At 60.4% G+C, this 18,701-nt stretch overlaps 2 protein-coding genes across 10 annotated transcripts; one reads left to right on the top strand and one right to left on the bottom strand.

The window, feature by feature from the left end:
- Positions 1-646: 646 nt before the first annotated feature.
- TMEM129 (transmembrane protein 129, E3 ubiquitin ligase) lies at positions 647-5,487 on the bottom strand. 5 transcript variants are annotated; one of them, XM_010958991.3, is made up of 4 exons: positions 5,045-5,487; positions 3,054-3,528; positions 2,236-2,395; positions 647-2,143 (listed from the first exon to the last, which is right to left on the bottom strand). In XM_010958991.3, the coding sequence occupies exons 1-4, from the start codon at positions 5,247-5,249 to the stop codon at positions 1,895-1,897; spliced, it is 1,089 nt and encodes a 362-aa protein (XP_010957293.1). In that variant the 5' UTR covers positions 5,250-5,487; the 3' UTR covers positions 647-1,894. The 5 variants fall into 5 exon arrangements, with proteins under 5 accessions (XP_010957293.1, XP_074208173.1, XP_045375716.1 ...); XM_074352072.1 differs by lacking the exon at positions 647-2,143 and having other exon boundaries at positions 2,236-2,567; XM_045519760.2 differs by lacking the exon at positions 647-2,143 and having other exon boundaries at positions 2,236-2,510.
- A 245-nt stretch (positions 5,488-5,732) lies between these two features.
- On the top strand, positions 5,733-16,836 carry TACC3 (transforming acidic coiled-coil containing protein 3). Of its 5 annotated transcripts, none has more exons than XM_074352010.1 (17): positions 5,733-5,969; positions 7,662-7,824; positions 7,973-8,115; positions 9,498-10,394; positions 10,961-11,036; positions 11,230-11,383; positions 12,191-12,373; positions 13,056-13,108; positions 13,424-13,527; positions 13,699-13,786; positions 13,973-14,077; positions 14,573-14,649; positions 14,739-14,782; positions 15,351-15,511; positions 16,182-16,288; positions 16,375-16,495; positions 16,626-16,836. In XM_074352010.1, exons 2-17 carry the CDS (start codon positions 7,663-7,665, stop codon positions 16,689-16,691), a joined length of 2,541 nt encoding a protein of 846 aa, XP_074208111.1. In that variant the 5' UTR covers positions 5,733-5,969; position 7,662; the 3' UTR covers positions 16,692-16,836. The 5 variants fall into 5 exon arrangements, with proteins under 5 accessions (XP_074208111.1, XP_074208110.1, XP_074208124.1 ...); XM_074352009.1 differs by having other exon boundaries at positions 13,421-13,527; XM_074352023.1 differs by lacking the exon at positions 12,191-12,373.
- Positions 16,837-18,701: the final 1,865 nt, after the last annotated feature.

The raw sequence follows: 18,701 nt of genomic DNA, 5'->3' as shown, positions 1-18,701 counted from the left end.
CCGCGCTAACTCCCTGCCTCCGCCGGCCCTCCGGGACCCCCACCCGGTACCCAACCCGGCGGGGCCTCGGCCCAGCCTCCTTGCGTTAAGTGCTGATGCTGTGTGCCAAACACAACAACAAAACCAAGGTAAAGGGAACGGCCCAAGTCAAAGAAAGAAAAGTCAAAGACATTTGGGATGTAGAAAATTCTAGTCCACCTGTGTTTTTTTTCATGGGTTGCACGTAGTGCTTTCTAAATACATTCGCGGTCTAGCCGCGATATAAGGGAGCAGGAAGCACGTGCTGTCGAGGAGCTCCCCAACGCAAGCTGCCGTCCTGAGCCACCAGGCACCCCACCAAACACAGCAGAGAGCACAGGGATCCTCAGCCAGCAGGGCCCACCACCTTGGGCCACCGGGTCCCCCCACATGGGCCCTTGCATGCTGACCCCCCCAACCCCCCAGGACCCTTCAACAAAGGTGCCCAGGACTTGGGCTTTTTGAGACCCTTGCCCCCCAGCTAGGAAATCAGAGGGGAAGACTCCTACAGTCGACCTCCTTTTTCGTCTTATTCTGAACAAAATGTGCACATCAAAGCTGCCACTTCTAGGAGGGCCTTCCCCCAACTGTTACCAAAGAAAAAGCATTGCAATTAAGAAAATACATATAATGGTCATACTAACATTTTATTAAATAGCGTATCACTTCCCTACAATAGATTTACCTTTATAAAACTAAGTAACTTCCTTCTGTAGAAAAAACTCCAGGCCTGGCTCTCCCTTGCCAGGGTTTGAAACTCCGGGCTGAGGCTGGGCATGGCTCCTGGCTGCCCCTCTGACGGCCTCCATCTGTGAGCGCCCCTGAGGACCACAAAGCTGGGCCATCTCGCTCCCAAATCCCAGGGTTTTTTTAGGGGGCTCAGAGCTGCTCCAATAGCCACATCTGTGAGAGCTGTACTTTGGCGCCTGGCAGTTCCCTCCCTGCTCCCCACCTGCACCACTGGGAAGTGGGAAGGCAGCTGTCACTGCCTTGACCACTGGGCACATCCCCTTCTGAAACAGGTGGACCCTGCAGGGCTATGGCCAGCCTTGTGCTGAGTCCCAGTAGGCTTGTCCGGATAGAGAATGCTGCTGTGGTGCTTGGTCTTCAATTCAATGTTTTCCCTACCAGAAGCCTGAGACTTGGCCTGTTCCCCGGACTTGCAGCAGCAACAGAAGGCACGTGGGTGGGTACATGCCCCTTCAAGGGGTAGGCAACCCCCATAAGCACACAACTAAGGGAATGGCAGCTGTAAGCAGCGAGCCCCTCACCCGGCCCCTGATAGGAAGCCCAGGGTATCCCTGGAAAGGGAGCAGGTAGGGGCCACCCACCTAGGAGCAGGCCCTTGGCTGGTTGCAACCACCAGGAGACCCTGGAACAGAACCCCAGGTTTCCCCCTCCATCAGCAGGCTCTGTGCCAGGTCCTCCATGGGGAGTAGAGGGTGCCAAAACAACAGGGCCACAGCCAGCTTGGGGACAGGAGCAGAATAGACTGAAGTAAAATCTGCTGGAAAAATTTGGGTCTGTCATGTCACCAAAGAGCAGTTAAAATTTATGTGCCCCATAAGTTTAAGGCAAGTGGCTCAGGTTAGGGCCATCTGGGGCAGACCACAGGGTCTCCCAAAACCCAGCTAGGGGCCCCAGAAGGCTCTGGAGATGGAGCCGATAGCATGTCCTGTGTCCAGCACCTTCCCCTACCCAGAGGAACGGAGAGGAGGCAGAGGCAGTGAAGACCAGTCCCACCGCCGCAGACAGAACTTCAGCAGGAAACTTCTTTTTAAAACAAAAGCCCTGGTCCCTCTGCAGCTTCGGGGAACAGGTGAGATGCTACGCTGGGAAAAGAGAGCCTGTGGTATCCCCAGAAGGGCCGACAGGCTTAGCGCACAGCGCACACATCCAAGATGCAGAAGCGCGCACGGCAGGTGGGGCAGGGCACTCGGCTGGCCAGCCAGGTGTCCGGGCGCTGCGGATCCTGGCGGCTGGCGAACCACTTGCCCATGCAGGTGAGACACCACATGGGGCGGCAGTAGCACTGCTGGCATTCGCCCTCCGCCGCCTCCTGGCAGGTCTTCACCAGCTTCACGCTGGCACGTGTCTGCATGCAGCCGATGCACGCCTCCAGGTCCTGCAGCAGGCCAAGGTGGTCACAGGGGCCCCGGCCTATAGAGCCCCCCACCCCAGGAGATGTGGGAATCCATCACCCACCCAGGCCCCCACCTGGCTGCTGGGGACTGAGTAGGCCGGGTTGACCTCCACCAGGGAGGCAAATGTCTCCAGGAACAGGTCGCCCAGGCTCTGGTGGATGACAACGTTGGCCGCGCTGCGGATGGGTGCCCGGAGTTTCTCACACAGCTCACCGTACTCCGTGGAGTTCAGCCTGCACGAGGTGGTTGCTGCTGGGCTGGACCACTGGACTGAGGCCTCTGCAGGGCAGGGCCATCCTTCCCAGGCAGGCTGGCAAGGACCCTGGGGCAGTGGCAGGGAGGCCGAGTCTGCCGCAGTGAGCGAGGCACCCATGACCACACGGAACATGGGGACTCAGGCACAGCCTGGCTGCCAGATGAAGACCAGCTAGCAAAAATGGCCAGAGCGCCGAGCCCACAGACCCAGCGCTGCCCAGCTGACCACCGCCCTCCCAGGACACAGCGAGGTTGAAGGATGGTAGCTAAGACACGGAGTGCCTGGCCCTCAGTAGATTCAGGCCCAAGGCATGTCCCAGGAGGAGCACAGCAGGCCGGCCACAGCCTGAACTAGACAGGAGGACCTCGGCTCCAGCCCAAGCCTGTGTCCGGTACAGTGACCCCCAAACATCCCTGTGGGGCTCCCCCTGAGAAGCTGCAGAAGGCAGCTCAGATGAGAAGTGAAGAAGGAGGGAGCTGAGAGTACCTGAGAAGACGGGGCCAGCAAGGCGGCCTAGGGTGGGCAGTGCCGCCCTGAGGGAGGGGCACACTGGAGGGACCAGCTCCCACCCACCATCGCCTTTGAGTAAGACAAACACCAGATCTTGGGTGCTGGCCAGGCATGGGCAAGCCTACCGGATGTCGAAGGCCTGCACAGCAGGGCTGGTGCTGGCTACGCGGATGGTAAGCAGCTGCACAGGTAGATTCGAGTCTGGCGAGAGGTCATGCTGCTGGGATTCCGTCACAGTCAGGTGCACATCCTGCTGCTGGGCCACGTGCACACGGTACGTGGTCACCTTCATCACCCATGTGTCCGTCACAATCACCCGGGCACCCGGCGCCCCCGTAGCAAATTTGTCAATCCTCCGGAACTCAGTGTTCACGGAGGAAGCGACAGCTCGCCAGCCTGACTGCGGCAGGGCATAGAGGGCCAGGGTGCGGGCCAGGGGGTGGTGGGCCCACTGGTCCCGGGACCAGTAGTAGATAAGGGTGCAGGCAATGGTGGGCAGCAGCACCGCCAGCAGGAGGAAGACCCGCCAGGTCTCCGGGGCCTGGCTGGGAAAGTAGAGCCGCTTTTCTGAGGCTGCGAAGCACATGCCCACGTAGTAGCCTACAAGGGACAGAGCAAGCCTCAGCAGGGGTGGGGGCTGCTAGGCTGTCATCCTCTCCAGGAGGTTCCCACTTAGGTCCACAGGGCTATCCCTGTTGGGGGCAGGGGGGCTTCCTTTAGTCCCCATCCTTGGGCCAGGGCAAGGCCGTGGTACCCTAGGGCAGGTGAGCCTCACCCGCCTCCACAACTGGTCCAACTCAGCCCTTACCCTGTCAGCAGAAAACATTTTTATCTTACTACTTCAGTTCCATACAAATAACACATGAGTAGGGGGAAAACCTACAAAAGCAAAAGTACAAGGCTCTCGTGTCACCCAGTGCAGAGCTGCCCACTGGCCCTCCTGGGGCCAGATCCAGGCCTCTGGATCCCACCCACTCTGAGGAGGCAGAAAAGGGCATGGCCATCCCAGAACCGGAACATCGTGTGCCAGTGAGCAAGGTATGACACAGGCATGTCACAAGGACATCAGGGGAGCCAGCTCCAGGACCCTGCTGGCCAGATGGGGGCCAATTTGCATGTCAATAACGAGGTAGACAATGACCCACAGCACAGGCTTGAAGTTGCAAAAACAAAAGCAAGCGCTATTGATTAAGCCAGTACACTTTCTCTCACCCCATAGCAATAGATAACAGGTCTATAAAGTTTCAAAGCTATTGCAAAACAAATTAAAAAAAGAAAAACTCCTTGTCTGACTCTAAGGCCAGGCTCCACCATTTCGTCCTCGTGTGGCCCAGGGAAGTCACTTGGCTCACTTCCCAGTTTCCCTGTCCTTCTGTGGGACGGTGGTGGCCCAGCCCCCCTCAGGCTGGTGGGAGGCATGCAGTTAAGAGGTTCCAGAAACTTCGGAAATCCTTAGTTCCCAGAGCAGAAACTCAATCCACAACCCTCAGGAGAACCCAAACTCTGAACCACACTTTCCTCCTGCGGAGTTTCCCTGCCTCACAGGGGAGCTAGATGGAGCGACCTCACCACGCAGGCAGTCTCTGTCCTGGCATGGGCTCTCCTCTGCCCTCCATCCCTATTAGGCAGGCAGCCCCCAGGCACAACCTGGCCTCAAGCCAGCCTCTCAGAGACCAGCTACACCTGAGTCACTACCCAGCACAGCCCCTGGCAACATCTGAGCATCCTGGCCACATACACACCTTTCCGGGTCTCTGCACCCGTGACACTTCCTACTGCCATCATGCTCTTTGCCTGTCCTTCCTGCATCCACCTTCCAAGGACTGGGGCAGGCCACCAATGCTGGCATCAGTTAACTCACGTTCTTCTACAGGGAGCTGCCCCCCATGCGATAGCTCACAACTTGCCCCAGTGAGTGAAGCATCCCCTCCCTCAGGGTTCTGAGCCTGCCTTTCTGCCGCCTGCAAGAGGCCAGCTGCCGCCACTTCCCTCCAGCGCACTCCTGGGAGCACACGAGCCCACAGCCTAGGCTCTGACCCGGGCGCCCTCCCCGGTCTCTTCTCGCTCTGAGGTCCCGGAGCTGGGCCTCGAGCGCCGCCCCGCCCACCGAGCTCACCGAGCGGCAGCAGCGAGTGGCACAGCAGCGTGGCGGCCGTGCGGCGCAGGTGGTAGGGCACGAAGGCAGCGTCCTCGCTGCCCAGCCAGCCCGACAGCAGGTTCTGCACCGTGAGCCCGGCCGAGTGGAACTCGGTGGGAGTGAACACGAAGCACACGGCAAATACCAGGTAGGCCAGCGTGAACGTAACCTCAGGGCTGTCCATCGCGCCGCCGTCCCCACCGGGAAGCCGTCCGGGAGAAGCCCGCCTTCCGGGCGAAACCCGCTGCCCGGACGCCCGGAGCAGGCCCCAGCGTCCGGGTCCGGTAAGCGCCGGGCAGCGCGGGGCACTCTGGGAAGTGGAGTCCCCACTCTCAGACCACTCGCGCGGCGCTCTGGGAGCTAGGGTCCCGCGGGGCACTTTGGGAAATGGAGTTCCCGTGCCCCACACCCGGCAGAAGTCGTGAGCGCCGCGATAGTCCTCGCGAGGGTTTGGGTTCTCACGACCTGCCTTGGGGGCGGCACTGCACCTGGTCCCATTTCACAGCTGGGGAAACTGAGACACGGGCGAATGGTTCTCAGGCCCTGGCCTTTCCGCGCAGCCTAGGGGCGCCCGCAGCTGAGCTCGAGATTCCTGGGCGACGGCGGTCCGCGCAGTCACAGTCCGCCCACGAGCAACCTTTCCCCATCGCCTGCTGCGGGAGCCGCAGTTACCGAGAATTCCAGCGTCCGCCACGCCCAGCGTACCGCTAGCCCCGGAAGCGGAACCCCTTGTGGGCGCGGCCTCAGCCATGGCCTCCCATTGGCCGCCGATTCCGTGCGTCTCGCCCCAGCCGCACGCCGATTGGCCGCGCACGCCAACCGTCGGTATTTGAATCGGCGGCGGGGAGAGGGGTTCCCGGACTCGGCGCCTCCCGCTCTCCTGCTTCCGCGCGGCGGCCGACAGGTAAGGCGGCAGCGGGGTCCGGGCTCGGGGTTCCGGCCTCGCCTCCTCTGGCCCCGGGCCTCTGTCTGCCTGTCTGCCGTGGTGGCGACCACCCTGGTCGTGGGTCCCCTCCCCCCGGGATGCACTCCCCCCGCGACGCCTCTTCCCACAGTCGCGAGCGGAGCCGGCGGCCTCCCGCCCTTGTCTCCGAGACGCCTGGTGGTCCCTCTGCCGCCGTCAAAGACAGAACAGCCCGGGCCCGCTGCGCCGCCCTCCCCCTCACCCCGGTGACCTCGTCCAGCCGCAAACCACCGGTGGCTGTGACCTGCAAAGACACGTCTCCGCCCCCGCATACCCGCCAGCTTGCTGCCCGGCCCCTCTGGGCGTAGCCCCACCTGTGAGCCATCGCCGATTCCTGCCGCACCTGCCGCAGAAACCTGGGCTCTGGCGCTCCCGCACCGCTGATCCCGCAAGACCCGCTCTCCGGGGCCGCCAGTCTTCCTGCCCTCCTGACCCGGCCCCTCCTTGCTCTGGAGCCGCCTTCGTGGCCCCCTCCTCAGTAGAAGCCAGACCCATAGAGGCTGCCATCATTGTTCTCCCACCTTCTCCGGCAGAGGGAGTTTGCCTCCAAGCCTGTCTCCCTCTTATGTCCCCCTCGTTTTACCCAGTTGTTAGGCCAAAACTAGTAGTTACTCTTGACTTACACTTCTCTTTCTTGCCCCCACACACAGTGTGTGGGCCTGTTGGCAAAGCAGGGCTGACCACCCAACCCCTGGCCAGATGCAAGAGCCTCTGACTCCCCACTTCCTTCCTGCCCCTCCCGGTCCTCCACACCAGCACCCCCAACCCCTGGCCTCACCCTTCAAGGGGGCTGGTCACCCTGACCTCCCACCCCAACCTCACCTCTTCCAAGGCCACCCCTACCTACTCTCTCTGCCCCAGCCACCCAGCCTCTTTAAACCGCAGTCCCCAGGGCCCCCACTACTAGCAAGTACCTGTGGTGGCCCCTTGGGCAGGTCGACGCCCAGTTCTCTGGTGACTCCTGGACTCGGAAGGCCGTGTCAGTCACCATGACAAAGACTTTGGGAAGAAGTGGGACTGCTCTAGAAACTTCTGGGCCCAGCTGGAGGCCCCTGGTGTGTTTCTACTCTGCAGACTCTGATGTAGAAGCCACTTGACTCCCCACAAATGATTCTGCACCCTGCTGCTTGTTACCTTCTGTGGCTCCTCCTCTAGGCCCCCACCCTCCCAACACCCTTGTCTGGTCCCCATTTCCTGGCCCCGTAGGCAGAGTACAGGCTGCCGTGCTGTCTGCTCTCCCATCCTCCACCAGTTTGGTAGCCCGCTCCAACTCTGACACCGAGGCCTGCAGGGAGACGAGGCTTCCTATGCCTCATCCAGTGTCATCACAGATCAGCCCTTACCTGTCTCCCAGCCTTTACCCACAAAGTTCAAGTTATTTCGTGGACATGGTTTTCCCTCCTTGCCCTGAGGGCTGGGGACCCCTTTAGCTCTTGCTCCTGGGAGGTGGCAGCTCCCCCCAAAGCAGGGAGGGGACTGCCTGGCAGAGGACATGCTGCCTAAGGTGTGACCCACCTGTGCAGGCAGGGGGATGTCCTCACTCAGCACCATGAGGTCAGCCCTGTCCTTTTCCACATACGTGCGTCCAGACAACATGCCCTGCTGCTGACAGAAAACTGTTTGCTTTTCCAGAATGAGTCTGCACATCTTCAGTGACAAGAATGTCACTGATGACAAAAGCACAGAGAACTGTGACTTCCTGTTTTCACCACTGGAAGTTACCGGAAGGTTGCCTGTACTCCGTCTGTCACAGAAAGAAAATGTGCCACCCAAGAGCACAGCCAAAGCAGTGAAGGTGAGCATGTCTCCCCCTGTGTAGATCTACCAAGTGTCACAGGTGCAGTCATCCTGGGGCCTGCTTTCCCGGGGACTTACTGCGCTGCCAGGGCATGGTGCTTGGAGACGTGAGTTACTGACTAGGAGCCCCCCTCCCTCCCCAACAGGTGACTTTTCAGACACCTCTGCGGGATCCACAGACACACAGGATTTTAAGTCCCAGCATGAGCAGCAAACTTGAAGTTTTTTTAGCTCTGGGCGACACCCCTGGATTAGAAAACTCCCACCAAGTCTGGACCCAGAAGGAGAAGTAAGTGTCGGTGCCGTCTGATGTATTGCAGTTGTGACCTCTCTGACGGATGTGGCAGGAAGAGTCTGTCTTGTTTGTCATATCCAGCTGGTCTCTGCTCTGGGTTTGTGTCATGCATGGCCAAAGTACTCAGAAGTCGTTTGTTCCTGAAGAGTGAGTCCCGAAGCAGCGTGAGTTTAAATGCGCATTCCGCACCTTTGCTGCATCCTTGCCAACAAACTGGCCGTAGTTTCTGCTTCCCTGGCTTCATGAAATGTCCTGGCCTCCTCTCCCGGGGCTGCTCTGTGGTTTTGCTGCTTTTATAGCATTCCACTGGGATCTCCCTCCTCACAAGTCAGCCTCATGTTCTCCACATCCAGCCCTGGAGAAAGCTCACAGACAGATCTTACCTTTGAAGGCAGAGAAACTGTTAATCTAGTCAGAGTGCCAGTGGTGTCTGACGGACCAGGTTTTAAGCACTTGACTTTAATCGAGAGAAGCTTCTTCGCAGCCTGCCCCGGCCTAGGCGTTTTACTGGATGTGCTGGTCGACTAGGCAAAGCCAAGGCTTCTCCAGCCTCAGTCTGGAGATGAGCTCGTCACCCCCAGATTAGGATGGAACAAGTGGGCAGGGCCCCAGGGACCCTCTGCGTCCGGGTGAGAAGGGCCCTCACTGGCACATTTTGTTCTGACTTTTGCTGACTTAAACTGTTTAAGACCTTGCTTTTTCTTTTAAACAGGTTTCAGAGAAAGGTGTAAAAGCAAAACATCGCTAATGTACCCATCACCTAACTCGAGTGAAATGTGCTCGGGCCACGTTCCCATCCTCCCAAGGGTGGAGACTCCTCCTGAATCCCCCCTCCCCTTAACTTGCTACTTTCCAACTTTAGATTTTTTACTTTTCATTTTGAAAATCATCTAATGAGATTAGAGTGATCAAATACCATTCTTCTGTAACAGCCCCACAAGGGAAGGGAAACCCAGCTGTTGGGACTCTGCCTCTGGGCTGCTCCAGGGCCACAGAGGGGAGGCGCGGGAGGCCGTGGAGGACCCAGGGTGGGCAGGCCTGAAGGCAGTGTCCTGGACCTCATCTTTCTTGCTCTCCAGTGAGGAGCCTGACCCTCCTGTGCCCAGACTGTCCTTGACCACGTAGCTGCTGGGCCCCAGCTGACAGGGGAGCCTGGCCTTTGATCCTTTGCCAGTGGCGTTTCCACGCTGTCTGCCTTGGGACCCTGGGTCTCCAGGTGGCCGCCAGCAGACTGCGCTTGGAAAAAGTTAACCTGGGAAGGTTGATTGTATGATTGTATGTTTTTTTTTTCTTTCTTTAGCTAATGTTTTCACGCAGACTAAAATCTAAATGAAAACCTAACTGGTTCATTTGTGTTAACTGTCTGTTTCTAAAAGCCAACAGTTTACCCAGGAAACAGAGACCAGAACAACTAATGGAATTCTGCAGAAGCCAGCAGTGGAGGGGGCCAACCTTCCTCCAGGGTTCGTGAGACCAGCATCTGAAGACAGGCTTCCCAGTGGGCCCGCCTGTGCCGGTCTGGGTCCCTCAAGCTTCCCTCAAATGCCAGAAAGTGTTGAAAACCAAGTGGCATCTTCAGGACAAGTGTCGAGCAGCCCTGAACAAGCTTGGGAGGAGCACGTCCATTCTCATTCCTCAGAGGAAAGTGTTGCATCCACCCCCAAGATTCTAGAACACCCTCCCGGGATGGCGTCCCAAGACACAGACAGAGCAGAGGACCCGTGTAGCCTCCCAGGAGAAAACCCGGACGCGGTTCCTGCTTCCCGCGTGGGGGCTGCTCCAGCTCCCGGTACTCCCCCCGGAGGAGCCCACGCAGGGGAGCCCCACACAGACCTGCCTGGCGAGGGCCCCGGGGGCCCCGAGGCCACTGCCCCTGCCGGCCCTGTGGAGGCTGGAGGGGCCCCAGCCCCCAGTGCTCAGAGTGAGGAGGGCAGGGGCCAGGAGGCCAGCTCTTTGAGAAGCGGGCCTGTGAGGCTAGAATTTGACTTCCCTGATGATGCCACCAGCAAAAAGCCACCTCCGCTGAGGAAACGAGGGACGGCCCCAGGTCTCAAACCGCCCTCAAGGAGACCAGAGATGAGGCAGGAAAAGGCCACCATGGCTGCGGGTGAGGGTCCTGATCCCCCTCCACGAGGGTCTGGCAGCCTGGATGGGGACAAGCTGGATGACCCAGACTTTAACCCATGTGGAGGTGACAGAGAGGCCTGGCCCCCGGAGCACCCCCAGAGCAGGCCAGCCGGGCCTGCAGCCGCAGAGGACTCATCACCAAGCCAGTGAGTGTTGGGGGGTGGTGGCAGGGCAGCAGCTCCAGGGTGTGGGCACCCGTGGGCCCCAGACCAGATGTGCCACCTGCACCCCTGAGAGGCCCAGGGCAGGCGCAGCTCTTGGGAATAAGAAGCAGAGGAGCGACGTCGGCCCCTCACAGGGGGCGTCCTGTGCTGTGACCCACCCGGGAGGTCGAGAAAGCTCCTAGCAGAGAGTCCCTAGGGTTCCCGAGGCAGCGCGGCTCCAGGGGAGCCCGAGTTTCCTGGCGCGAGCTCCCAGGACGCGGCTTCGTGGCTGCCGCGGGCGTGTGGTCACAGAGGAGCCCGCCTAGCTCCTGCCGCAGTTTCCTGGTGGGGGGATACGTGGATCCTCGTGGTTTGCTTTTCCTTGAGTTGAGTGACCTCAGAGCTCCTTCTGAGGAGTGGTTCTCGTGCAGGTGAGGTTGGGGGCCAGCTTTGCCGGGCTGCTCGGCTGGCCCCATGCCTGGCTTGCTGGGCGGGGTTTGCAGGGCAGGCGGCAGGTGGGTGCCGAAGCGGCAGTGGGGACACAGGCCCTGCAGACCCCGTCTCTTTAGGCAGGTGCTTTCAGCCTCAGCAGATGACACACCTGGGGTACAGAGCCCAGCAGGGACCACAGGAGCTGCAAGTGAGGTACGGAGTGTGGGTGGGCACCCCAGTGTGACACATCCTTGCACTGTCACCATGTCTGGGTATCGTAACAGGGCAGAGGGGGCCTGGGGGCACAGGCTGCTGCCCCTACCCCCACCCCCATGTCCCTCGTCCTGACGAGACTACATGAGGTGCCCAAACCAAGCCCCCAAGGTGACCCCGACCTCCCTTCCAGGAGGGATCCTCAGGCTCTTCGGGTGCACCAGCTCCCACTAGCAGCCCGAGCACTGAGTCAGTGACCGCGCCTGCCGACCCCGCGCCCCCTGCCCCTCAGGGCCTGGAGCCCGCCTTGGACCTGACTGGGGAGCACTTCCGAGACCCCACTGAGGGTACGTCTCTGTCTGTCCTCACAGCCAGGTTGCTCGGAACATTCCACGAGCACGTGTTCAGTGGCACCTGCTGCCATTGTCCTGCGGGCAGCTCTGTTCCCTGACTTCAGTGATTCAGGCAGAAACTTCTGGTTTATCAAAAGATAGGCATTTTCAGGAGAACAGGGCTGATGCCTGTGACATAAAAAAATCTTAGGCTCAGAAAACTGGGCAGAAGCCCTGGCTTAGACAGCTCGAGTGCAGTCCGGAGGCAGCCGGGGCCTCGCTGTTCTGGGGGACGTGCTGTTTGAAACAGGACCCCACAGAGATGAAAGGCAGGTCCCTGGACAGGAGGGCTGGAAGAGCCCTGGGTCTAAGCCGAGCTCAGTGAGGGCTTGTGACTGAGCTGCTTCGCAAGACAGAAGGCAACTGGAGACACTCTTGGTTTGCGTTATGTAAGAGCCCACAGGTGCAGTGGAGACAGGATGTGGACGTAGGGCTTCTCTGGCAGGACAGCCGTGGGGCCCTCCGCACATAGGTGGGACCAGAAGCCATGGACGCACTCCACTAGGCCAGGGACCTGGAGGCACACAATGTGCGGTTTTGTGTCTGGTGTCTTTCACTGAACAACAAGGTCCGTTTCAGGTCAGGACCTCCTTTTATGGCTAAGCAACATTCCACCATGTGGAAATTACATCTCGTTTCTTCTTTTACTAATTGATGGACTTTGGGATGGTTTCCACTTTTGCGCTGTTATGACTAAGACTGCTGGGAACACTCGCGTACACGTTTACGTGTGGCCGTGCGTGACCCACTTCTCTGGGGCAGGTGTACCTAGAGGACCTGGTCACATTGTGCTGACTGTGGGAGGAGCCGCCCAGCCGTTCTCCGCAGGCCCACACCTCTTACCCCTCCATGGGCAGCACCCAAGGGCCAGCTGCACAGCGTCCCGCCTGCACACGGTGCTGGCTGCATGTCACGGTCCCCCACCAACGAGCCACATTTGTCCACGTGCGTGTTGACCTTTTGAGTCTCCCCTTTGGAGGAGCGTCTGCTCAGATCCTTTCCCATTTCTTCGCTGAGTTATTTGCCATATGACCAAGTTGCAGAGATTTCTAGTGTAATCTGGGTAGGAACCCCTTGTCAGGCACCTGATCTGCAAAACTTGCCTTTGCACTCTGTGTCCTTGGAGGCCCAAGCTGTCACCTTGCTGCTTGTGTGTCTGGCGTCAGTCCTGATGAGTCACTGTCACACCCGGTGTCACGAGGGTGTGCCCTTGTGTTTTCTTCTAAGAATTCTGTGGTTTTAACTCATACACTTGGGGCTTTGATCCATTTTGGGTCAGTTTCTGTCTATGGCACGAGTCACCTTTAGAATCTGTAAACAAAGGTCGCACCAGAACACAAAGGGCTCTTCCAGGCTGGCTGCACACTGCTGCTCAGCCAGGGATGCCCTTGGCCGTTACTCCTGGGGGGTCTGTCAGCCCTTGTGTGTGACCCAACAAAACGACCCAGCCCCCAGCGTCATGAGCAGGACGGCAGCCCCGCCTTATAGCAAAGGGCCGTCTGTCCAGGGCAGACCGGGCCGTGGAAGGGGGCGGGGGGGTGCTTGGGAGCTGCCAAGCCAGCGTCCTGTGCCGGAGAGCTCTAGCCCGAGTCCCGCGGGCCGTGACGCACCCACCCGCTACTCTCAGTTCTAGGCACGGGGGCTGAAGTCGACTACCTGGAGCAGTTTGGGGCTTCCTCGGTGAGTATCCTGCACCTCGTGGCAGCCTTTCCTCAAGTGTGAGTCTCAAAAAGGGGCTGTTTCTGGAACAGCCCTGAGTCCCTGCCCTGCTTGGCAGTCACCAGGCTTTCTCAATTCGGGCAGTGTCTGTGTCTGCCCAGGGCACAGGGCTGGCCGGTGGGGATGGTGTCTCCAGGCCCCTGTCCTGCAGCTGCTCCCAGCAGAGTCGTGTCCCCCTCCTGCGCCACGCAGGCCATGATCTGCCTGGGCCTGTCCCAGGCTCTGCGGGCTGTCGTGTCGGGGATGCCGCTGAACCTGCTCCCCCTACCGCAGCAGTTTAAGGAGTCAGCCCTGAGGAAGCAGTCCTTGTACCTCAAGTTCGACCCGCTCCTGCAGGACAGCCCTCGGAGACCGGTGCCCGCAGCCCCTGAGACCAGCAGGTGCGCCTCCCCTCTGTCCGCGGGCGAAAGGTGGGCTGGCAGGTGCGAACCTGAATTGGACACCGGCCGAGCAGCCCACAAATCCCGAGGCGCTCACTCAGCCCTTCGGGGAGAACCTGGGCTGACCCCGCCCCGCAGGTAAACGACACGTGTGTTCTGTTTTGATCTCAGCGCACGGGGTGTGGACACGCCTTCCTCGGGAAGCCCCCCCGAGGCGAAGCTGGTGGAACTGGACTTCCTCGGCACCCCGGGTGTTCCCGTAAGTGCTTGGTTCCCCCCGCGGTGTGAAGAGACACGTGTTCTAAGGGCGTGGGATCTATGTTCTGGGACCTGGGGGAAGGCGTCAGGAGGTCGGCTGGGCCTGGGCGCCGAGCTGTGCCGTCTGGGAAACCGGCGGAGACGAGCACCAGTGGAACCTGCCCAGCCTGTCTCCGTCACCCCGCAGGCACTTGGCCCGATTCCATGTGACCTCGGGCCCGGGGGCCCGCTGTTGCCCGTGGGGCCCATTGTGGACGTGCTGCAGTACAGCCAGAGGGACCTGGACACAGCGGTGAGGATGAGTCGGGAGGACGGGCTCCCAGGCACGGCCCCGTAGGAGGGCCCCGTGGATGGCTCTGAGCTCTGGTCTTCCTCGTGCTGCTGCTCATGGAATCCTGGTGTCCACTTACGTACCCCTACCATTCACCCAGTTAGCTGAGGGTCTGGATGTCCTCATTGGACACCACTCTGAGCTGCCCTAGGGGTGGCAAAGCAGGACAGCTAGCAGGGCTGGGCCTCAGCCCCCAAGTCTCCTTGCTGCCTAGGTGATGCCCTGGGTGGTCCCCTCTCAGGGAGGCCTGCATGCCAGGCCCCAGCCGGCAGCTGGATCCTCCCCGCCACTGGGCCTGCCCTCTGCAGGCTGCTCTCCCACCACGTCTGTACCACATGGTGTTCCTACCACATACCCAGCGCATGCAGGCCCCCTAGCCCGGTGATCGCTGAGTAGGACAGGAGGTACCGGCATGGGAGGGTGCCCAGCACCAATTCAGAGCTATGGTCCGCACAGGTGGAAGCAACACAGAAGGAGAACGAGGCACTGAGGAGCCAGTGCGCCGAGCTCCACACCAGGATCCTGGAGATGGGGTGAGGCCTGAGTGGCCACTGGGACCTGGGTGCCCACCTGCCCACCCGCCTGCCACAGCGCTCATGGCACATTTGCTCTCCTCCCACAGGAAGATCATGGATGGGTTTGAGGGGACCGTGTATCAAGCGATGGGTGAGTGCCGGGCGCCCGCAGCCTTTCTTCCCAGCAGCTCCCTCCTGCGAGCTAAGCCCACATGCCCACACTCCCTGCAGTGGAGCAGCTGGCGGTCAGGGAGGCCAGGTGGCTCTGGGCCACTGGCACTTATCAACCCCAAAATTGGCCAGCCCCTGAGCTGGCATCTAGGGCCAAGGCCAGGAAAGATAGGGTCCCTCCCGTAGGTGCTGCACTGCGGTCTCCCCCTCCCCCAGGTGGCTGCTTGTCCAGCTTCAGCCACTGGGTGCCGGGCACTGGGCACGTCCAGGCTGGGGTGGGTGTGGCTGTGGGCTCTGAGCGTCTTGGCCCCACCTCTTCCCAGGACCTCTGCAGTTGGGCCCTGGGTTCACTATCCACTGCCTCTGGGTCTGGGTGGAGCTGGGGGGAGGAAATGGCTGTTTCTTGGGCACTTGTGGCCCCTAGGTCCTGCCTGGGAAGATCACAGGAGAGCGACCGTCACCTCGCCCCAGTGGGTCCTCCGGCCGCCCGCCCTGGTCTCTTGCCATGGGTGTCCCCCAATCCCAAGTGCTGGTTTTCTTTCCTGAAGAGGAGGCTCAGAAACAGAAGGAACTTGCCAGAGTTGAGATCCAGAAGGTTCTGAAGGAAAAGGACCAGCTTACTGCAGACTTGCACTCCATGGAGAAGTCTTTTTCTGATCTTTTCAAGCGGTTTGAGAAACAGAAAGAGGTGATCGAAGGCTACCGTGCGGTAGGTACCAGGGCCAGCGCAAGGCTGTGGGGCCAGCAGGCATTGGCCTTGTCTCCAGTGAGGCAAGGTGACAAGTGCTGGCGGGGCCTGGAGGCTGCGGGGGGGAGCTGAGCCTTCGGGTTGCATCTGGGAAGCAGGTTGATGTGGGCCCCTGGGGTGTGGGGGCCCCAGGTTCCAGCCCTGGCTGTCGGTTTTGTCATCTGCAACCTCACGTGCATGCCTGCAAGGTTGTCCCCTTGCAGAGATCGCCATGTCCAGTCCCCACTGCTGTCTTCACCCATCCTGGGCCAGTTTGGAGACCCGGCCCCCAAAGCCCGGGGCTGGGAGGGGAGGCAGGAGAGTAGGGGCCGTACAGGTGGGCTCTGTGTGCCAGGCAGGCTGAGGGACGGGCAGGAGGCCCGTGGGTGTCAGAGGGTGAGGCCCAGTGTCCGAGGACCCTCCTGAACCCCAGGATGGGGAGGCCTAGGGCTGTGTGTGTGGTAGGCTGTCCTTAGAAGGAAATGGGGAGTGCTGCTCCCACGTGGCCTCGTCCACTGCTATTTCACGAACGACCAGAGAGCCGGCGCTGGGGAACCGCCCCCACCTGACCTGGGGGTCCCCCAGACCGCTCCTGAATGCGGTCAGACAGCAACATGCCATCAGTCAGAGTTCACATCACTCTTCCTTAAAGAACGAAGAGTCCCTGAAGCAATGTGTGGAGGGCTACATAGGGAGGATCGAGAAGGAGGGCCAGAGGTACCAGGCGCTGAAGGCCCACGCAGAGGAGAAGCTCCAGCTGTGAGTGATGCAGCCTGGGGCTGGGGAGCGGGGACGGGAAGAGGCCCCAAGTCGGGGCTCAGCCCTGCTGCCCTCCACTGCTCCAGGGCCAACGAGGAGATCGCGCAGGTCCGCAGCAAGGCCCAGGCGGAGGCTCTGGCGCTGCAGGCAGTCCTGAGGAAGGAGCAGATGCGGGTCCACTCCCTGGAGAAGGTCGTGGAGCAGAAGGTGGGTGTGGGGTCCCAGGGGTCCGGGCAGAGCCGGGGAGGAGCAGACCCCTGGTTCTAGAAGCCCTGGAGCTGCTCCCGACTCCTCGGAGCACTGTGAGAATTCTCAGGATTCGACTTCCCTCCTCCAGACTAAGGAAAACGATGAACTGACCAGGATCTGTGACGACCTCATTTCCAAGATGGAGAAAATCTGATGGGGAGGTCCTGACCTGTGCCCGGCTCTCCTGTGTGTGTGTGTGTGTCTGTCTGACTCTTTTTTCTTCTCTATATTAACCTTAACTCGTTTTTAAACTAGGTTGCTTTAGGAAGAAGACCAAATAAAGTTTCCCTTAAGTCTAAGCACTGAGGTTGTCCTGGTCTTGACTGAAGTGAAAGTTTCCGGCTCTGGCCCGACCGAGGCTGAGCCACCCAGGCTGCCGTCCACTCTGCACCGTCAGCCTGCCCCTGCCCCGTACCTCCTCCGGAGCCGCTCGGTGGGCGCGGGCGGGCATGTGGGCGGGCAGCCCGCCCTAGGGACGACGAAGTGGGCCCAAGTCTGTCCTGGGGCGTGGTATCTCTGCCTCATGACCACAGATCAAAATCCAAACAGACCAAAGTTTTAATGTGAGGAAGCAAACCTAAACCAGCCACGGAGAGGGTTGGCTTTGTGTCACCTGGCTAGGCCTCGGCCCCATTAATCGAATAGTCACTGAGGTGTCGCTGGTGCGTCTCGTAGCCGTGCCGAGATCATACCTATGGTCGATAGTTCCAAGCTGTCTTGACAGCAGGGAGGGCCTCCTCCTGTCCCCAGAGACCGTTCCCAAGGAAGAAGGGACTCCATCTCCTGACCAGCAGCTCCTGCTGGGTTTCCAGGCTGCAGACCCACAGTCTCCTGAGCCAGTTCTGTGAGGGAATCTGAGAAGGTGGCGTCAAGCAACCTACGGGCTGCTTCTCGGTCTAGGACAGACTTTTGTAGCTCCTGAAAAATGCTCTGCCTCTAAAAACTCAAGTAAGAAATAAGGCCTGAGTAGGGTTTCCAAGTCCACGCCCCCGGCCCCAGTGGCTGCATCTCTGGTCCCCCAGGGCCCACTCCAGAGGAGGGGCGCGTCACACTTGCTGGACCCTTGGACACGGGCCAGAGCACTGCCCTTGTCTTGGTCCCTTGCTCACTGACCCTGTGATACAGGGGACGGGGCTGGGGAGGCACTTTGAGGTGAACTCCAGGGACAGGCACGCGGGGTGTATGGCAGCCCCCAGAAGTCCTTCTGAACTGGGCAGGGTCCTGGCCCGCAGGGCATCAGGGGACCCTGGGCACGGGCCGGCAGAGAGCTGGTCGGACACTCGTCTCTGAAACTGAGACCTAGAGCCATGTCCTCACACCGTGGCCCCCAGAACCAGGAGGAGGGCAGCCTGAGGTTCTGCGTTCCCAGCCCATTCCCGATGGTGCTGGTGCTGCCGGCCCAGACCTCACTGTCGTCAAGCGGACAAAGGACACGGGCGAGAAAGCACCAAACCTACCGAGGAACCACCAGCAAAGGACACTCTCTCATCAACCACGGGGGGGGGTCCCCACACAGGGACCCAGGCCGAGGCCTGCCTGGTTAGAAGACCTCTGAGCATGCCTCAGGCAAAGGCCCCAGCCCAGACCTCCCCAGGACCCATCTTCTCCCCAGGATGGACTCCCAGGTGGGCCGCAGCCGCAGGCCGGCCGCCACCAGGGGTCGCTGCTGGCCACGGGCCACAGCATGGACTGGAACCTGGTGGCAGCCTCACTGGGGAGCAACCCCCACACCATGGGCCCCGACGGGCACACAGCGCGTTTGTCCTCAGTGCGTTCAGAGGGACTAAAGGCCAGGAGGGGGCCCAGGGGGCCACTCTGCCCAGGCTCCAGCCCCCATCGGTACAGCCGCCACAGTCATTTTACAACAACCAAAATCAAGCATGTCCCTCCTGTGCTCAAGAACCTGCCATGGCTACCAGCTCCCAGTGTAAGGGCCAAGCCCCTGGGCTGGGCCAGACCCTCCCACCAGGCCAGCCCCAGGCCATGGGCCCTCTTTAGAAAAGAGGCTGGTGGCCCTCAAGGCCTACGCAGAGGCCACCCTCAGCCTCCTCCTGGCAGGCAGGCTGGCCACTGGCCAGGGGTCTGGGATTCCTCATCACGCTGGACCCCCTACCTGGAGTGATGCAGGCTCCTGCCCTCACTGTGCAGACCCCAAGCCTGCCCC

Source organism: Camelus bactrianus, chromosome 2, assembly GCF_048773025.1.
Source record: "Camelus bactrianus isolate YW-2024 breed Bactrian camel chromosome 2, ASM4877302v1, whole genome shotgun sequence".
NCBI lineage: Eukaryota > Metazoa > Chordata > Mammalia > Artiodactyla > Camelidae > Camelus > Camelus bactrianus.
Note: the sequence above shows the minus strand (reverse complement) of the source record. Positions and strands in the feature narration are given on the sequence as shown.

Coding starts and splice junctions, on each gene's coding strand:
- TMEM129 (XM_010958991.3), bottom strand. CDS start 5,249: ATGGACAGCCCTGAGGTTACGTTCACGCTGGCCTACCTGGTATTTGCC. Junction 3,529..5,044: donor CCACTCGCTGCTGCCGCTCG/GTGAGCTCGGTG, acceptor TGTCCCTTGTAG/GCTACTACGTGGGCATGTGC. Junction 2,396..3,053: donor GTGCAGGCCTTCGACATCCG/GTAGGCTTGCCC, acceptor CACCTCGTGCAG/GCTGAACTCCACGGAGTACG.
- TACC3 (XM_074352009.1), top strand. CDS start 7,663: ATGAGTCTGCACATCTTCAGTGACAAGAATGTCACTGATGACAAAAGC. Junction 13,528..13,698: donor GCAGCCCCTGAGACCAGCAG/GTGCGCCTCCCC, acceptor TTTTGATCTCAG/CGCACGGGGTGTGGACACGC. Junction 15,512..16,181: donor TGATCGAAGGCTACCGTGCG/GTAGGTACCAGG, acceptor TCTTCCTTAAAG/AACGAAGAGTCCCTGAAGCA.